This window comes from Talpa europaea, assembly GCF_964194135.1.
Source record: "Talpa europaea genome assembly, chromosome: 8".
Lineage (NCBI taxonomy): Eukaryota > Metazoa > Chordata > Mammalia > Eulipotyphla > Talpidae > Talpa > Talpa europaea.
In genome coordinates, this window is record NC_140075.1 from 37,602,177 (window position 1) to 37,620,288 (window position 18,112).

The 18,112-nt window shown below is 37.8% G+C and overlaps 1 protein-coding gene across 3 annotated transcripts in view; it reads left to right on the forward strand.

Moving 5' to 3' along the window:
- The window catches only part of SLC12A1 (solute carrier family 12 member 1), a gene marked incomplete at its 3' end in the record, with an annotated part of 80,219 nt that extends 71,477 nt beyond the window's left edge, over positions 1-8,742 (forward strand). For all 3 annotated transcript variants that reach the window (XM_084240366.1, XM_084240364.1, XM_084240365.1), the window contains exons 21-26: positions 265-396; positions 634-745; positions 1,414-1,500; positions 5,582-5,717; positions 7,529-7,596; positions 8,607-8,742. In XM_084240366.1, coding sequence (XP_084096492.1) covers positions 265-396; positions 634-745; positions 1,414-1,500; positions 5,582-5,717; positions 7,529-7,596; positions 8,607-8,742 — 671 coding nt within the window. The remainder of the gene's footprint in view (positions 1-264; positions 397-633; positions 746-1,413; positions 1,501-5,581; positions 5,718-7,528; positions 7,597-8,606) is intronic.
- Between the last annotated feature and the right edge of the window lie 9,370 nt (positions 8,743-18,112).

Consider the following 18,112-nt stretch of genomic DNA (forward strand, 5'->3'; position numbering starts at 1 on the left):
TATATTAAGGACCTGAAAATAATCCACTGCTCTGTAATGAAAACTGTAATCACAGAGCCAATATCAAATTTATTTAACCATGGTCAGTGATGAAAACTACTGAGGGATTCAACTTTTATCTTTTCACAGAAATAAGCACAGTATTTACCTATAAGTATAAAGAAAGCTGCAAAGTCATGACCCTTTCTCTATTTTCTTAAATAGAGAAAGTTATTGTGTTTCTTTCCTCAAATGACAAATATATTACTTTCTCTTTCATTACAGACAGCAGCATTAACACCATCCAGTCCATGCATGTTGGGGAGTTCAACCAGAAATTGGTGGAAGCCAGCACCCAATTTAAAAAGAAGCAAGGAAAAGGAACAATTGATGTTTGGTGGCTGTTTGATGATGGAGGTAAAAAAAGAAAAAATCCAGAATATACACTAGGGAGCAGAATTTCTACGTTGATAAATTTAACAAACTGCATAAGGAGGTATCTGAAAATTATACTGGTTAAAGAAGAACCAGTTCTCCAAAGATTTTTAATTATTTAGGAGCTATGAATATAGGGATGAATACAGATGTAAAGTGATTAATTTCCTTCCAGTGAGATATAGTCATCCTTTCTGTCATAATTTACTCTTTTTTCAGGGTTAACACTCCTTATCCCCTATATCTTGACTCTCAGAAAAAAATGGAAAGACTGTAAATTAAGAATCTATGTTGGAGGGAAGATTAACCGCATTGAAGAAGAAAAAATTGCGTAAGTAACATCACTTTTGCTCAGGGATATTTGGATGTTTATCATTTTGCTGCTCAATTTTAAGAAATTTAAGTGTCTTTAAGGCACAGTGGATTTAAAGACAAAATTACTGGGGTAGGTAGAGACAGGGAGAAAATAAGAATGATAAATCAAATGAACAAAATATAAACAATTGGTAAATCTGGGATTTTTTTTTCACTATCCTTGCAACTTGTCTGCAACTTTGAAATTATAGAAAAATTTTCAGTTGCCAGGTGAAAAAGAAAACTCCAATATATAATGGTATGATACAGAATAATTGGTAGTTTGTCAGCAACTCTATAAAACATACCAGCAAGATGATCATCAACAAGTATTAAAACTGATGCTCTTTTTTCCAAATGATAAGGAAACAGAGAGCTGCATATTATCTTGCCTGAAATGTGACTGCAGAACTGAATTTGCTACTTCCATGGTCTGCACCTACAGGAATTTCTCTTCCCCTTCCCAGAAATAGCTTAGCCCGCACTTAACATATCCAGCAATGTATGGATATTAATGAAAGTCAAACACTAACCCAAGCCTCTGACTAAAAGCTGAGCTGAAATAAGATATGATTGGGTTTACTGAAACACAGCACTCTTTGACTCAAGATAGTTAAATATGTAATGTATTTCTTGTATTTTCAGAATGGCTTCCCTTCTGAGCAAATTTAGGATAAAATTTGCAGACATCCATATCATTGGTGACATCAACATTAAGCCAAACAAAGAGAGGTATGAAATATCATTGAACAAGATCCATTGTTTACCTGTAGCAGCTCTCATTCTCTTTAGTGTTGATTATAAAAGAGTAAAAATGTTATGTCTGTGCTGTAAAAATTCTCTTACAGAATAAAAAGGAACTGCAAATCACAACATAGAGCTATCAAGCACATTCTAATGGAAGGAAAAGATGAGGGAGGGAATGAGAATTGTTGAAATACAGGTTAACTAGCATTTTAGAATCACCCTTCTGTTCTTGGTGTCTATGGTGGCAATAGCAGCAGGAAACACAAGTTCAGTCCACTTTGACCTGAGCTGTCAGGGTGAGTTTTTATTATTTAAAATTGCTGTTGGGGCATCCTGAATAGGGAGCTCTGGTGGAGAAAATATGGAGACAGTTTGTGTCTTCTTGGTGCACGATAGCACCAACGATTTGAGCTTGAAGGTACTTTCAGCTTGAAGGCACTAAGGATGAAACACTTAGAACCTATGAACTTGGAGCGGGGAGGGGGTTAGACTCTGACACCATCTCAAGTCTGGCAAGGAAACCTGTTGGCTCCCAAATGATTAAGTGACAATTTTGAAATAATTATCTAAATAGCTTCAAAATATGACATGATTTTTCTCCTCACTGTCTATTAAATTTGTCAAGTCCCTCATATTTGCAAACAATGTGTAGATTAGATTTTTACAGGGGTTCTCAAAGGTGCAAGATTATCTGGATAATGTAGCCAATTGTGAACCAAATAAACTACTTAGAGATTTAATTTAGCAAATGTATTTTCAACATTTCATCTCCAAATTCATATTTCTTGTAGCATCTGATGCAATTTAATACACTTGTTTGGGAGTGAAGGGGGCCTCCCAGTGTGATGGCAGAGGAACACAGAGGTCTTGGGGTGGCTTAGGTTTTAGCTGTCCACACTTCTGTTGACCATAAGGCTGGCAACTTTATACTCCTGCAGTCTTTTTGCCTTCTCCCTTGTTTTGATTCACTCTAATCCTATGTGAACTTACTAATTGAAAATCATTCAGATTTAAGATGCATCTAATCAGACAAACCATCACTTTGACCTTTGTGTTATTTGAGCATATTTGTGATTCTTCCAAAGCTATCAGTCAGTTAAAATGATCTTACAAAACACTGTAACTGTGACAAGGCTAAAACTGACAAGGTTGACCTAGGCTACTACTATGTAATATTTCTTTACATCATGTATACTGCTGATGCCTTACATTCTGATATTTATAATACAGGAATTAGTTATAAATACTTGAGAAAAATAAAGAGCACATTTATAATTCTCCTTGGTAAAGGGGGTGAAACTTTCTGATAGGAACTGCACTGTCATGCAGTAATCTTTAGTAGTCTTCCACATTTCATTTGAAGAATTTTAATTCCTAAATCATTGCCTTTTGGCATGAGCAGTGATGTGATCAAATGGACTCATCTCATAACTCCAGCTGGTCACAGTAGGCCCAGGGACTCCCTTAAATGTACCACTTAGCAATAGGCCAGAGCTTGCCAGTTCTCTGCGAGTATAGGCAATTCCCTCTTTTCTAAAGGATCCCCTACTGACTGGGGGTTTTCTGTTAGCCCTGGCTGAATGCTGGGTGCAAACTAGTCACCTACTTCCTGTAGCTGAATTCTTCTTGCTATTGTCTATCTTATCAGCAGCTAAGGACTGTCTGTGCTGATTGAATAATTTGTTCCTATATCCTTTGGTCTAGACCCATCAATCTGGTTTTCTCTACCCAACTCCTCTCACATGAGTCTCAGCTCCTGCATACCCATCCTGTCTGTTCCATCACTGAGGAAGCTGATGAACCTCTTCTCTAATCACACCTCCTCATTCTCTGGGTGTTCCCAACAATCTATCATCCTTCATCTTATTTTCACAGGTTTTTCATGACTGAGGAATCAGTTTGGGCCAGTTAGTACTGGGATGTCTGGTCTTGGGCATTGACCTTTGACACAGAAATGTGTCCTGACCCGGCTTCCTCATTCTCAAAGTGATACGTCTTAAGGCCTGGTTCCCATAGCAACCTTATCAATCCCAATCCCCTTCATCTATTAGAGCTTCCCAAACCTTCCTGCTGAGCAAGGGGAGGGGGCTTAGATTTTAACCCTATTTAAGGATACCCCAACAACTTATAAAAACAAAATGATTTCCAATAACAACTAAGACCTACTACTTGCTCATTTATGTTCTGTGGGAGAAAAATTTGTCTCTTTCTCAGTCACTGAACTCAGTTCCTCGACTCCATTCAGGTGACAGGAATCTAAGTCACTGAGCCTTTCACTGTTATCAATGAAACTCTAGGTGCCCATTGGCCAGGCTTGCCCTGATTGGAACCAAATCATCTGGCCTTAATCACTGACAGGAGAATCCTGCTGATTGACCAATGCTGGGAATGGTATCTTCCCACCCAAACCACAAAGGGGCAGCAGAGTATGGTGTGGATGAGATTACCTCCCATTTCTAAGGACACTATTTTTGAAGTATTCTAAGAAAGACCTGAGCTAAGATTCAACTCATATCCTAATCAAAATAAGTAATTGTAGATCTTAAACAGAGTCTCCATTGCTAACCCCAGTCCTGTGATTGTTCAATAAAATTAAAGCCTTGCTTTTATAGGATGCCGCACACTTTTCAGAATACTGTCACCCAGTCACCCACCCTCATGCCAGCTCAAGCAGCCATCATTACCCCCTTGCACAGGCAAGATGAACTGTGTCCAGGAGGGCAATGGAAGAGCTACAGCAAATTCCAGGCTCTTCTCCCCAGGCAGCATCTTTTCAGTGCCCTCATCACTGTCAAAGTTCCCTGAAGACATGGCACTTTTGGAAGAACTAGCAAATAAAAGTATTGTGTGGTTGGAAGAACAACAGGACATATCATGATCAATCTCTCCCGTGTGTCAACCATTCTAAATAAATCAATGCATTAGCAATCCATTGCATTAAGTATCCCTTCAATCCTTTTACAGAGGCACACTTGTAAGGATATCCAACTCTTTTGAAATCTCTGCACTTTGATCTGCAAATCCTTACTCAGCCCAACAATGGAATCATTGAACTCATCACTTCATATTTTTATCTCTTAGTCTAACAGTACATCAATTCTAATTATTACACATTCCAAAGTTAATAAATTATAAGTAACCTACATCATAAGAAAACAAAGAAAATTGCTTATATATTTGAGGTCATCTTACAGTAGAATACTGAAGACAATGAAGCCATAAATCATAAGCTTTGTTTTGGGTTATCATTTGAAAATATAAAACTAACGAGAGATTCTCAGCTAAGATGAGAACATGATTTTTCAACTTTTTTTTTTTAAAAATGCTCCACAGCACTGAGATACTGTTTTTCTGCTCAGTGATTTTTTTCTTAATTGCTCTGAAATGCCCTCAGATTTTTAGACATTGAAATATTATTGATTTTTCTTCTTTCCTCTAACATGCACCTGAACAATAGTCATTTGAAATCTCAGGCAATCTCTCATTAATGTCAGAGTCAGAGGGACAAAGGCTGCATTATTTGCAGCAAAAATCCAAACTGTTCCATAGCTGTTGAACTTGTGGGATACCTGGCTGTTCACCTTCTACCTCCCCACTGCCTCCTGCCATGAGTGGGAGTTGCCATGTGGACTTAAGTTGAGGAGGTCAGTCCAGTCCAACTCCCAGGTTCATCTACTACATTCATTCATGAATGTCTCCCATGGAGTCTGTACAATAAACAGATGGAAACTCATTTATAGGCTAAAGTACTTATGTTACAAATGTATCTTTGACTATACTATGAAGAAATGTATTTGCAGAATAATTATCACTTATGCGGTTGTGTGTTTGTATTGAGGATCTAATACCTAGTAGGCTAACAAGGCCTCACACAAGGCCTGCATAGGAAGTAGTGCTATAGCCATGGTTTTACTCACAGTTAGTCTCCTGCAAAGGTAATTCTTAAAATATTTGCATGACATTTAGCTCTGATTCTGCAGCCAGCAGAGCCAGTCATACCTGGAGTATCTGTGAAATAATGAGTTAGTTTCCTACTGTGAGGCCGCCTTTATAATTCCAATTTCAGCTGGAAAGTCTTTGAAGAGATGATTGAACCATATCGTCTCCATGAAAGCTGCAAAGATTTAACAACTGCTGAGAAATTAAAGAGAGAAAATCCGTGGAAAATTACAGATGCAGAACTGGAAACAGTCAAAGAAAAGGTAAAGACTTGTCTTCCTTAATTTTCACTTTGCAGTCTAACTAGCAGAAAAAGAAAACAGCGGTTGTTTTAAAGATCAAGAAAAAAAGCATCTATTGTAGAATTTAATTATTCAAGATCAAGAGTTCCTGCATTTTTCAAGTGCTTTTCAATCATATTACTGGATATGAGGATTTTAAAACTTTTTATATTTTCACATAAAACCAATTCCTTTTTAAAAATTAAAAGAACAGGTTATTTATACTTATTATGAAATCTCCTTTCAAATAGGAGACAGATCTGTCTACAACAATTTAAATCAAGTCAATTTGTGTGCAAAGTAAATAAAGTTAAACTGACTCACAATTTGACACAACAAAGAACTTTAACCTAATGAAAATGGTTAAGAAAACTAACAAAAGGATCTAAAAAAATACGTAATTGAAACAATGAGTAAGAAAGTTGGATGGGGCACGCGTAATAGGATGGACGTAGTATTGTTATAGGGCAACCCCTATATAAAATAAAACGGGTTGCCTGGCTGTGGGTGCTCACCCGCGCGCTTAAAAGGGACTTATTGATACTCCACTACAGGCACACACGAAAGGTTAATAAAAGGTTTATTTACAAGGGAAAAGGAAATAAGGAAAATGTACAACTCAGGGAGAAAATAGGGAAATAAAGTCTTTAATGCATCCTACCCGATCAGCCCACCTGGAAACCCAAAGGCACTCTCAGAGCTTCGAGCTGGCAGGGAGCCAAACTCGGGGAACCCCTCCAAAGCCCACGTGTCTGGCTTTATACCACACCTGGCTGCTTAAACCCACCCTCAGGTCCCAGCCACCTTCCCTTTGGTGGTGATGGGATTTGGAGTTCCCAGTGTCTTTGGCTTTGGCCTGGGGTGGTGGGTGGAGTCTACAAAGCCTGTATGGAATTAGCTCTAGGACATCCTTTTCCCCCTAACAGTATGGTCAGATTTTCCAAAGAAGCCAGAAAGATGCGAGCTACCCACATCCAGCTAACTGAAGGAAGCTGTGATAATGGGATAATAAAAAGGGCAGGGACATGAGAACTAGACAGAAGACCAGGTATCTGAATCCAATCAGACATGTAAGCAAAAGGGCCGCAAGAACCTCTAAACTACAGAATTTATGTAAATAACATTCGGAGCAGAGTTTGGAACAAATTAGATCAAGAGATACTATAATACTTTTAACTTTAGCAGAAAAGGATACTGAGCTAAGAATAATAAACTCTGTGGGTAATAAACTAGTTCTAATAAAAACTGATCATTGAGCAAATCACACATCTGAGCCTTGGATTCCAAACCAGTGAAATACAGTAATAAATATTACGCTCACCACTGCAAAACCACAGTAACATACAATCGCTACTGTTCTTTTCCAAGTGAGTCTTTGGTGACTATTTATTTGAAATCAGTCCCCTTTGCTGATGAAATATTCAGAGAGCTTAAGAAAAGGTAGACTAAAATGTAATCTATTTTTAAGATATCAAATTGGTATCAAGATTAGATTACTTTTCTTGCCTGGAACCCACCATTCTGCCTTCCTTTCACCACTATGCATGTTGTTTGATTGCTTATTCTTTCCCCTTAGGATTTAATAAGCCACTATCACACAATGATACCCAGGTCCTGCTCTTTGCATTTCTCAAATTTCTCATGAGATTTCGAAACACTTAGTTTTCAAACCGGAAAGCATACTTTGAAAAAAATGAATTTTTTCTTGTTGTCCATAATTTGAAGTAAGAAAATAAGTTCTCATTTGTAATTGTGGGAGACCTGCCCCAACAAAATCTGAATGTCATCCACAGAGTTACCGCCAAGTTCGCCTGAATGAGCTGTTACAGGAAAACTCAAGAGCTGCTAATCTCATTGTCCTGTAAGTATCACTGCAGATACTTAAGACCATAACAGAGAAATATTAGGTAAATGGGTTATTCAATTTAAAAGGTTATTACTATTCAGGTGAATAGTTAAAGAAAAAACAAAGGAACATGTGGGATTTTACACAGTGAAGGAAAATAAATGCCAATCTCTGGGGTCCATGGGCTTTAGAAGGTCGCCCTTGGACTTGCTGCCAGGCATGTGGCCACCCACAGGGCCAGGGACACACACCTCCTAAACCTTGGCTTCTCCTCCACACCACACCCCACAAACCTGACCCTGGAATTTGCTGCCTACAGAGTCCCAAGTCAGTCACTGAGGTCCCAGGGCCCCTTACTTGGATCAGGGCTCCTGTGGAGCCCACAAGGTGTCCATGTCCAACTCACCATGTGGGAAGAGATTAGGGAGAAAGGCCATAGGCTTTTTCATTGCTGCTCTTTGTCCTCTACCCCACAATGTTAGGGAGGTGTGTTTTACCTGAGGATTAATAGCTAAACATGAAAAGCAACTATTTCACATTTCTACCTCATGAACTGACTCCTATGTACAAAGATAAATATGTTCTCTAGCAAGGTGATTACCAGACTGTGTGGGAGGCTTAGATGATCTCCTGAATTGGGTGGGAGGGTTCAAATAGCTGGTCTCTGAGGTTTCTCCCAACTATAAGAGCTTTAAATGATTGGGGAAAATCCATTTCCTCCAAAAAATAGGGAAAGGGGTATTGATTGATCAAATTTTCCACTTATATTTAAGAGAGGTGAAAATTTATAGTAGTACTTTGTCTCTCTTCTATAATTCATAAGCCTACTTTTCTGGTTTATAGATATTTGTTATCAGAGAAATATATTCGTTCAATACCTATATTCATAATTGCAGTGCTGTCACTATGCAGGGAGGGGTATAAAAGTTTCAGGCCACTGGTTAATAAATAGCTCAGAGAGCTAGTGATGGTGCTGCCTGTACTAAGTATCACGTTTGTTCTTTATTTTTCTTCTGTGCTGTCAGGAGCCTTCCAGTGGCAAGAAAAGGATCTATCTCAGACTGGCTGTACATGGCCTGGTTGGAAATCCTCACCAAGAACCTCCCTCCCGTCTTACTAGTTAGAGGAAATCACAAAAATGTCCTGACATTTTACTCTTAAAACATGAAACATTAATTAATTAAGAGACATTTTAACTTAGTGCATGAATAATCAAGAAACATGATCAAATATTTTGTGTTATAAATCTGATCTGTGGATATATGCCAATCTCTGAAGATTATCATACTGGATTCCATATAAATTTTATTTTTTATTAGTTAATAGGAGCTATTTTTTTTCCTATCAACTCAAGGGGGTGTCAAAACCAATGCTACCCCTAGAAAGACATCTTTGTCACTACTGCTGATATACAAGAAAATTAAGCAAATCATGCTGGCTTATGCTCAAGAAAACCACCAACTTGATTGTACGCTTCTCGGGGCAAAGTTAATCTTTTGTTCGCTTCTCGGTGCTGATCTGGGCCTCCACCCATAGCAGGCCCTTATTTAAGGGCTCAGTTGCAGTTGGGATCATAACTGTGGGTGGGTATCACAGGAAAAGACCAAGTGGGTAGGCACCATGATCATGCCTGGAAACTTTAACAAGTCCTTGAGTCTGCAAATGTTGAAAGCAGTTCCCTAAATAAGTAATTTAATGTAACACAGATTATATACTTACAGCAAACTGCATGATCCTTGATAACTCACTGCTTCAATTTAGGCTGACAGAAGGGTGTATTAGCTGGATCAGAAGGCAACATATGTTCCTAATCAATGAAATAGATTCGCTTCTTTATATATAAACTTTAATTGTTCTTTCTATTAACTATTTTGAAGTTTCCATCATGGTATTACTTTGCCTATTTTTCTGATTAAGTCTTAGCACAGATGAAATCTTCATAGAGGTTTGATTGAAAATAAATATCACAAATTTCCAAACTGTTAAAAGGATATATATCCTGAATTATATAATTACTTTACATAGTGATTTATGGATTTAAAAGAGGAATTAAAATAAGTGGAGAAACTTATAATATAGAAGTATTGATTTTTTTCTTTTTTGTGAGTGTTCCTATAATACTCAATCATGTTTAAAAAAAAACAAAATTAATTTTTTTTTCTGATGGATGGCTTGATTATTTTCGTGACATATTTTAATTGTTTATTCTAAATGATGAAATATAAGGCAAACAATGAATCTCAAATAAAAGCACTGAAATTCATTTGCTTTGGACTAAGTCATGTTTTCGCTTTTGAGCACCTAAGATGGCAGTGCAAATGGTCTATCAGACATGAGGCATGAGGTGAATATTTTGATCAGTTGTTTCATCTGTGGGTGGTTTAAAGCTGGGATTCAAGATTAAGGTCTCCACATCTAGAACCTGGGCTCAGAAGGATGACTAGGGGGGAGACAGGAAACACTCAGCAAAGCTGCAGGAGCAGGCTGCGCCTATTCCAAATCCAGGACCGTCTGAAGTGCCACCTGGATTGATATTCTCTTCTCTCTCTCTCTCTCTCTCTCTCTCTCTCTCTCTCTCTCTCTCTCTCTCTCTCACACACACACACACACACACACACACACACACACGCGCGCGCGCACACACATTGGGTTACCTAGAAGTCAGACTCAGAGAGTTTTGTGTGCATTAATGTTTATTACTGTGTGCCCTTGGGGTCAATACCTGTGGGGAAGGGAGTGGAAGCAGCAGGAAGGGAGGAGGAAAAGGTGAGCTGATGCCTAAGGACCGCCTCAGCCTGTTAGTGCTGACTGAGAGTACCCAGGGGCACCAAACTTAAGGGATGCATGCTCTAAAATGGGGTCCTGCCATCTGCCTCATAAAGACAAAAGAAGCAGACTCTTAGTGTGAAAGATATTTAACTGGATTAGTGTGTATAGAGAGGGAAGAGAAGAGAGAATATTTCTAATAATAGTTTCCCAATAAAACCCCCAAATTATCCATCCCCTTGTGGGAAAATGCCCAGTCACCCAGGATTGGCCACTGAGGCCACGAAAGTTTGCCACAGTCTCAGGCACCTTCTGGTGGTGAACAACAAGAAAAGGATAAGGTAGATCTGGCACAAAAGGAACAAAATATAAGTACAAATCAAGATAAAGACTGCCATTGTCCCTACCAAGAAGAGCCTTCCCACATGCCTCTCACCCACATGTCTCTTTCAAATATCTCTACATGTCTCTCCTTCATGCATCTCCTCTACATCCTCCCAAGTCCCTGGGCACAAGTTAAAGCCAGAAAAGTAAGAGATGACCCGTCCACCTGCCTTCTGTGTTATACAGCATCACCTGGCTGCTCAGCTCTGACTCTAGTTCCCAGCAGCCAGTCCACTGTGGCTGCATGTAAGAGGGGGCAGGGAAAACGGCACCTCCCCTAACAAGCTCTGGAGGCAGAAAACTCCTTCAGAGCAGTCCAAGCAGGGTTTCAAGAGCTACGCTTTTATACTCCTGATTCATCAGTAACTGGATGGGGATAACTCAGTAATTTCCCAAAAATAGAAATAGTACATGTCACATTTATATCACAATACCATAAATTAATATCATTTACAAATACATAATAACATCAAAATCCTTACTCATTTTTAAAAGAAAATTCTGAACAACTCAGGTAAAATGTTTCAGTTACAGACTAGCAAAAGTGACACTAAGAATTCCATATAAGGGCCTCTCTGGTGGCACAGGGGTTAAGACACAACCTATGAAACTATTGGCAGCCATGGCAGCGCAAGTTTGATACCTGGCCAGGGAGCTTCCCACATGGTGCGGCAGACCTCTCCTGACTCGCCTGCTGTTCCCCTCAGCATTGTATTTCGTCAGTCTGCCTGTTCTATTCCCCACTCTGTCTCTGGTGAATCCTCTCACCCCCCCCACACACACCTCTGGCCTGTACCCCAGATCTTGTATGCATAAATAAATAAATCTTTAAAAAAAAGAATTCCATATAAAAAACATTTTCTGTTGATAAAGCAGCACTTAGAGGTAGATTTATACCTATAAATGGATTTAATAACAAATTTTTAAAAAAGTTAACATGCAACTCAAGAAGTTAGGAACACTGCAAAGCAGCTACAAGAAAGCACGAGGAAGAAATTAAGGAAGAAAAGCAGGGACAGAAAATTAACAACTGAGGTTTTACAAGTAGAGAGAGAGGAGCAGAATCTCACTGCCCTGCCCCCACTTGGTAATGAAGGAACTTAGCCTCCCAAGGAATCCATTTTCTCATGCACCACATGATGATTATTAACTGAACCTACTTTTGAGGGTTGTTACAAGGAAATGAGATGATATGTGTTAATAGTTGAGCACAGAACCTGGCTGACCATGGTAAATATTTAAGTGTGAAGTCATTATTTCAGAAAAGATGAAACAGTACAACTGATAAATCCAAGTGCTATTTGTTGCTATTTCTTAAAAAAAAAAAAAGAAAGAAAGAAATGTCAAAAGAAACGGACAATAGGGGCCTCCCTAGTGGTGCAAGGGGTAGCACTACAAAGCTATCTTCAGCCACTGGAGCACAAGTTCAATCCCTGGCCAGGGAGTTGACCCACACAGTGCAGCAGACCTCTCCTGTCTCACCTGCTGCTCCCCTCAGCAGTGTATTTCAGTCATTTTGCCTGTTCTGTTCCCCACTATCTCTGGTGAATGCTCTCACCCACTGTACCTCTGGCCTGTACCCCAGTTCTTGTATGCATAAATAAATAAATCTTAAAAAAAAAAGAGAGACAGACTATAAATATACAAGAAAATGAGCAAGGGACATTGGGTAAAACATTGGCAAAGACTGTCCTTTAAAACAGTAGGCTGGTGCATGTTTATACTCCAGTAAGATATAACAATTTCCAGTAAAACATAAAATTACTGAAACTGACACAAAATATGAAAAAAAAATGCCTGATAAAATTGATTACTTCAGGATAAAACACAAAGGTTTTCAAAGAATGTCTCCAGAAAGGTATCAAACTCAGAGGATGTTTTCTGGGTGACTTCTTTAAAACTTTCAAAGAAAAAAAAATAATTACTATTTTTTAAGGTACTGCTAACTAGAGCAAGATAAGATACTTTCTCCGTTATTTTGCAAAACTAGAAAAACTTTTATACCAAATCATGACAGAACACAAAAACAAAAATTCAAATCACGTTCTCAGATGAATAAACATGGAAAAATACAAGATAAAATACTAGCAATTCAATTTTATAAATATACTCAAATCTACCATAATCAGAAATATAGATAATCTAGGAATACAGATATGTCTTACTGATGGGAAATCCGTTAATATAATTTATTACATTTAGTGACCATTAATTGCTACTTATTAATAATTACTTGAATATGTATTTGTAACTGTAAGAATATCTCTAGAACAATACAAAGGAAACCAGCAGAGTTGACTCAAGAGATGAAAACAATAAGGACAGTTATGAGAAAAATATTTAATGTTTACTGTATACCTATAAGATTTATTCAAAAATATTTTTTATTAAAGTAACATCATTATACAATACTGTATAGGTTGGTTTCAGGTATATAGTTTCTAAACTCAGCAACTATTTATCACACCACAAATACCACCAAGTGTTCAGTCACCATCCACCACCAACCAATTAATCTCCTAACCTGTTCCAGCCCCCTCCCACCTACCCCCCTATTGTAGTGCCAGAGTCCAAAGGTTTAATTTTGCTTTGTTGGTTTGTTTATTTATATATCACAAATGAGTAAAATCATACAGTAGCTGTCTTTCCCCTCTGATTTATTTCACTTAGCATAATTCCCTGATGGTCCATCCTTTTTTTTTTTCAATTTTATTTTTTTTATTTTTTTTTAATATTAAATTTTATTTTTATATTCCCACATACAATTGCAAACGCCCCATTCTGACCCCAATCCTTCCCCTCCCGCCCCCCACCCCCCAAAAAGTGTCTCTGGTTCATAGTTTTTTGTTGATTTTGATTTTCACTTTCTTATATTCATTTTCCTGGTCCCTTATTTAAGTTTTCTAGATTCCTGCTATGAGTGAGACCATCCGGTATTTTTCTTTTTCTTTTTGGCTTATTTCGCTGAGCATGATCCCTTCCAGTGCCATCCATGTTGCTGCAAATTGCATGTGTTTATCTTTTTTGAATGCTGAGTAATATTCCATGGTATATATGTACCACATCTTCTTGATCCAGTCATCTATTTTTGGGCATTTGGGTTGTTTCCAAAGCTTAGCTATTGTAAACAGTGCTGCTATAAACATAGGAGTGCAGGTGCTCTTTGGAATTGATGTTTCTGTGTCCTTTGGGTAAATACCTAGGAGTGGAATTGCTGGATCATATGGAAGCTCTATGTTTAGTAGGTCCAGAAATCTCCACACAGCTCTCCAGTGGTTGGACCAGTTTGCACTCCCACCAACAGTGCACAAGAGTTCCTTTTTCTCCACATCCTCGCCAACATTTGTTGTTGCTAGTTTTTTTAATATGTGCCATTCTCACTGGTGTGAGATGGTATCTCATGGTAGTTTTGATTTGCATTTCCCTGATTACAAGTGATGTTGAACATTTTTTCATATGTCTGTTGGCCATTTGCATTTCCTCTTCAGAGAAGTTTCTTTTTAGCTCTTCTGCCCATTTTTTGACTGGATTATATTCTTTGTTGTTGCTGAGTCTCATCAGCTCTTTGCAGATTTTTGTGATCAGTCCTTTATCATTAGTGTTGGGTGCAAAAATGTTCTCCCAGTTGGTGGGGTTTATCTTTGTTTTTGTTATTGTCTCTTTTGCTGTGCAGAAGCTCTTTAATTTGATGTAGTCCCAGCTGTTTATCTTTGTCTTCACTATCACTGCTTTGGGTGATGTGTCTGTAAAGATGTCTTTGATGTGCAAATCCCGTAGTGTTTCGCCTATATTTCCTTCTATGTATTTTATGGTTTCAGGTCTTATGTCTAGTTCTTTAATCCATTTTGAGTTGATTTTTGTGTATGGTGTGAGGTAGTGGTCAAGCTTCATTCTTTTGCATGTAGCGACCCAGTTTTCCCAGCACCATTTATTGAACAAACTTTCTTTGCTCCAATGCATAGTCTTTGCTCCTTTGTCAAAGATTAGTTGACCATAAATCTGTGGGTTTATTTCTGGATTTTCTATTCGATTCCATTGGTCTGTATGTCGGTTCTTGTTCCAATACCATGCAGTTTTGATGATTATGGCTTTGTAGTATAGTTTGAAGTCTGGGAGTATGATGCCTCCATTTCCTTATTTTTTTTTCAGTAGAGCTTTGGCTATCGGGGTTTTTGGTGATTCCATATGAATTTCATCAATAATTGTTCTATTTCTTTGAAGAATGACATTGAGATTTTGATTGGAATAGCATTGAATCTGTATATTGCTTTTGGTAGGATGGCCATTTTAATAATGTTTATTCTTCCAATCCATGAGCAGGGGATGTTTTTCCATTTCTTTGTGTCTTCTTCTATTTCTTTTAACAGTGTTTTATAGTTTTCTTTGTATAGGTCCTTTACCTCTTTTGTTAGATTTATTCCCAAATATTTGATTTTTTTTGTTTCGATAATAAAAGGGGTGGTTTTTTTTATTTCTTCTTCTTCAGATTTATTGTTTGTGTATAGGAAGGCTACTGACTTTGGCGTGTTGATTTTGTATCCTGCCACTTTACTGAATTGATTGATGAGTTGAATTAGTTTTTCTGTGGAGATTTTGGGGTTCTCTATGTATATTATCATATCATCTGCAAATAGTGATAGTTTGACTTCTTCTTTTCCTATTTGGATTCCTTGGATGTCTTTCTCTTGTCTTATTGCTCTGGCTAGGACTTCCAGTATTATATTGAAAAGCCGTGGTGAGAGTGGACATCCTTGTCTTGTTCCAGATCTTAATGGAATTGCTTTCAGCTTTTCACCATTGAGAATGATACTGGCTGTTGGCTTGTCATAGATGGCCTTTATGATGTTGAGGTATGTTCCTTGTATCCCAAGGATTTCAAGGGCTTTTATCATGAATGGGTGTTGCACTTTGTCGAAAGCTTTCTCAGCATCTATTGATATTATCATATGGTTTTTATATTTCTTTTTGTTGATGTGTTGGATAACGTTGATTGATTTTTGGATGTTAAACCATCCTTTTGCCCCTGGAATGAATCCAACTTGGTCGTGGTGAATTATCTTATGGATACATTGTTGGATTCTGATAGCTAAAATTTTATTGAGGATTTTTGCATCAGTGTTCATTAGGGAGATTGGCCTATAGTTTTCCTTTTTTGTGTTGTCCTTATTCGGTTTTGGTATTAGTGTAATATTGGCTTCATAGAACGTGTTTGGTATTGTCCCTTCCTTCTCAATTTTTTGGAAGAGTTTGTGAAGGATAGGCACTAATTCGTCTCTGAATGTTTGGTAGAATTCATTTGTAAATCCATCAGGTCCTGGGCTTTTGTTATTGGGGAGGTTTTTGATTACCATTTCAATTTCGCTGCTTGTAATTGGTCTGTTTAGGTGTTCTATTTCTTCTTTATCTAGCTTTGGGTGATTGTAGAGTTGTAGGAATTTGTCCATCTCCTCTAGATTGTTGAACTTGTTTCCATATAACTGTTCATAGTAGTTACTGATTATTCTTTTGATTTCTGCTGTGTCCGTTGTGATTTCTCCTCTTTCATTGATGATCCTGTGTATTTGTGCTTTCTCCCTTTTTTCCTTTGTGAGCCTGGCTAGGGGTTTGTCTATTTTATTTATTTTTTCAAAGAACCAGCTCTTGGTTTCATTGATCTTTTGGATTGTTTTTTTAGTTTCAATTTCATTTATTTCTGCTTTGGTTTTTATTATTTCTTTTCTTCTACTGGTTTTGGGGGTTTTTTGTTGTTCTTTTTCTAGATCTTTGAGCTTCGAGATTAGGTTGTTTCTTTGAGTTCTTTCTTGTTTTTTGATGTGAGCTTCTATTGCTATATATTTTCCTCTTATTACTGCTTTTGCTGCATCCCATACATTTAGGATATTGGTGTCCTCCTTGTCATTCAATTCAAAGAATTTTTTTTTTTTGGGGGGGGGGAAATAAGCCTGTTGTACTTAGTTTATTTTATTTTTTTTTTTTTATAAATTTTATTGTTATATTCCCCATACAATTGCAGCCCCCCATTCTGACCCCAATCCCTCCCCTCCCGCCCCCGCCCCCCAAAGAATTTTTTAATTTCTTCTTTGATCTCCTCGTTAGTCCAGTGGTCTTCCAGTAGTGTGGCTTTTAATCTCCATGAGGTAGGATAGTTCCTTGCCTTCTTTTTATGATTTATTTCTAGTTTGATGCCTTCGTGGTCAGAAAAGATGGTTGGTATGATTTCAATCTTGGTGTATCTGTTGATGTTTGTCTTGTGCCCCAGTATGTGATCGATCCTGGGTAATGATCCGTGTGCGCTTGAGAAAAATGTGTACTCCCTTTTTTTGGGGTTTAGTGTTCTATAGATGTCTGTTAAGCCCAAATGCTCTAGGTCCTTATTTAGAGCTTTAGTTTCTTTACTTATTTTTTGTCTTGTTGATCTATCCATTGTTGATAGTGGTGTGTTGAAGTCTCCCACTACGTATGTGTTTTCTCTGATGTCTGTTTTCAGAGAGGACAACAGTTGTCTGATATATTTTGGTGCTCTTTCGTTTGGTGAGTATATGTTAATGAGTGTTATTTCTTCTTGAAGTATTGTCCCCTTAATCATAATGTAGTGACCATTGGGGTCTCTTTTTATTTTTTTGAGTTTGAAGTCTGTTTTATCTGATATAAGTATAGCTGTTCCTGCTTTCTTTTTTGGCCCATTTGCTGGTAGGATTGTTTTCCATCCTTTGACTTTGAGCCTATTTTTATCTTTTGTAGCTAAATGTGTTTCCTGGAGACAGCAAAAGGTTGGGTTTTGTTTCTTAATCCAGGCTGCAACTCTGTGTCTTTTTATTGAAGAGTTTAGTCCATTTACATTCAGAGTTAATATTGATATGTTAGCATCTGTATTTGCCATTATGTTTGTCTTTCCTTTGATTTTATTTATTTATTCTTTTAATAACTTTTTTTTTTTTTTGGTCTTCTTTCGTTGTTATTCGTCCCTCTGAGGTTCTGGCTTTAGGATTCCTTGTAGTATTTTTTGGAGTGGGGGTTTAGTCGCAATGAAATTCCGGAGTTTCTCTTTGTCTGGGAAGGTCCATATTCTTTCTTCATGGAGGAAAGAGAGCTTTGTGGGATAGAGTATTCTTGGTTGGCATCTGTTTTCTTGGAGTCTGTTGACTATGTCCCTCCACTCTCTCCTTGCCCGTAGTGTTTCTTCAGAGAAGTCTGATGTCAGCCTGATTGGTTTTCCTTTGAATGTTATCTGTTTCTTCCCTCTTGTAAGCTTCATTATTTTTTCCTTGTCCTGGATTCTTGGGAGCTTTACTATTATGTGTCTTGCTGTGTTTTTCCTTTCGTCGTGGAAGTTTGGTGTTCTTCTTGCTTCTTGTATATCAATTTTCAGCTCCTTCTTCGC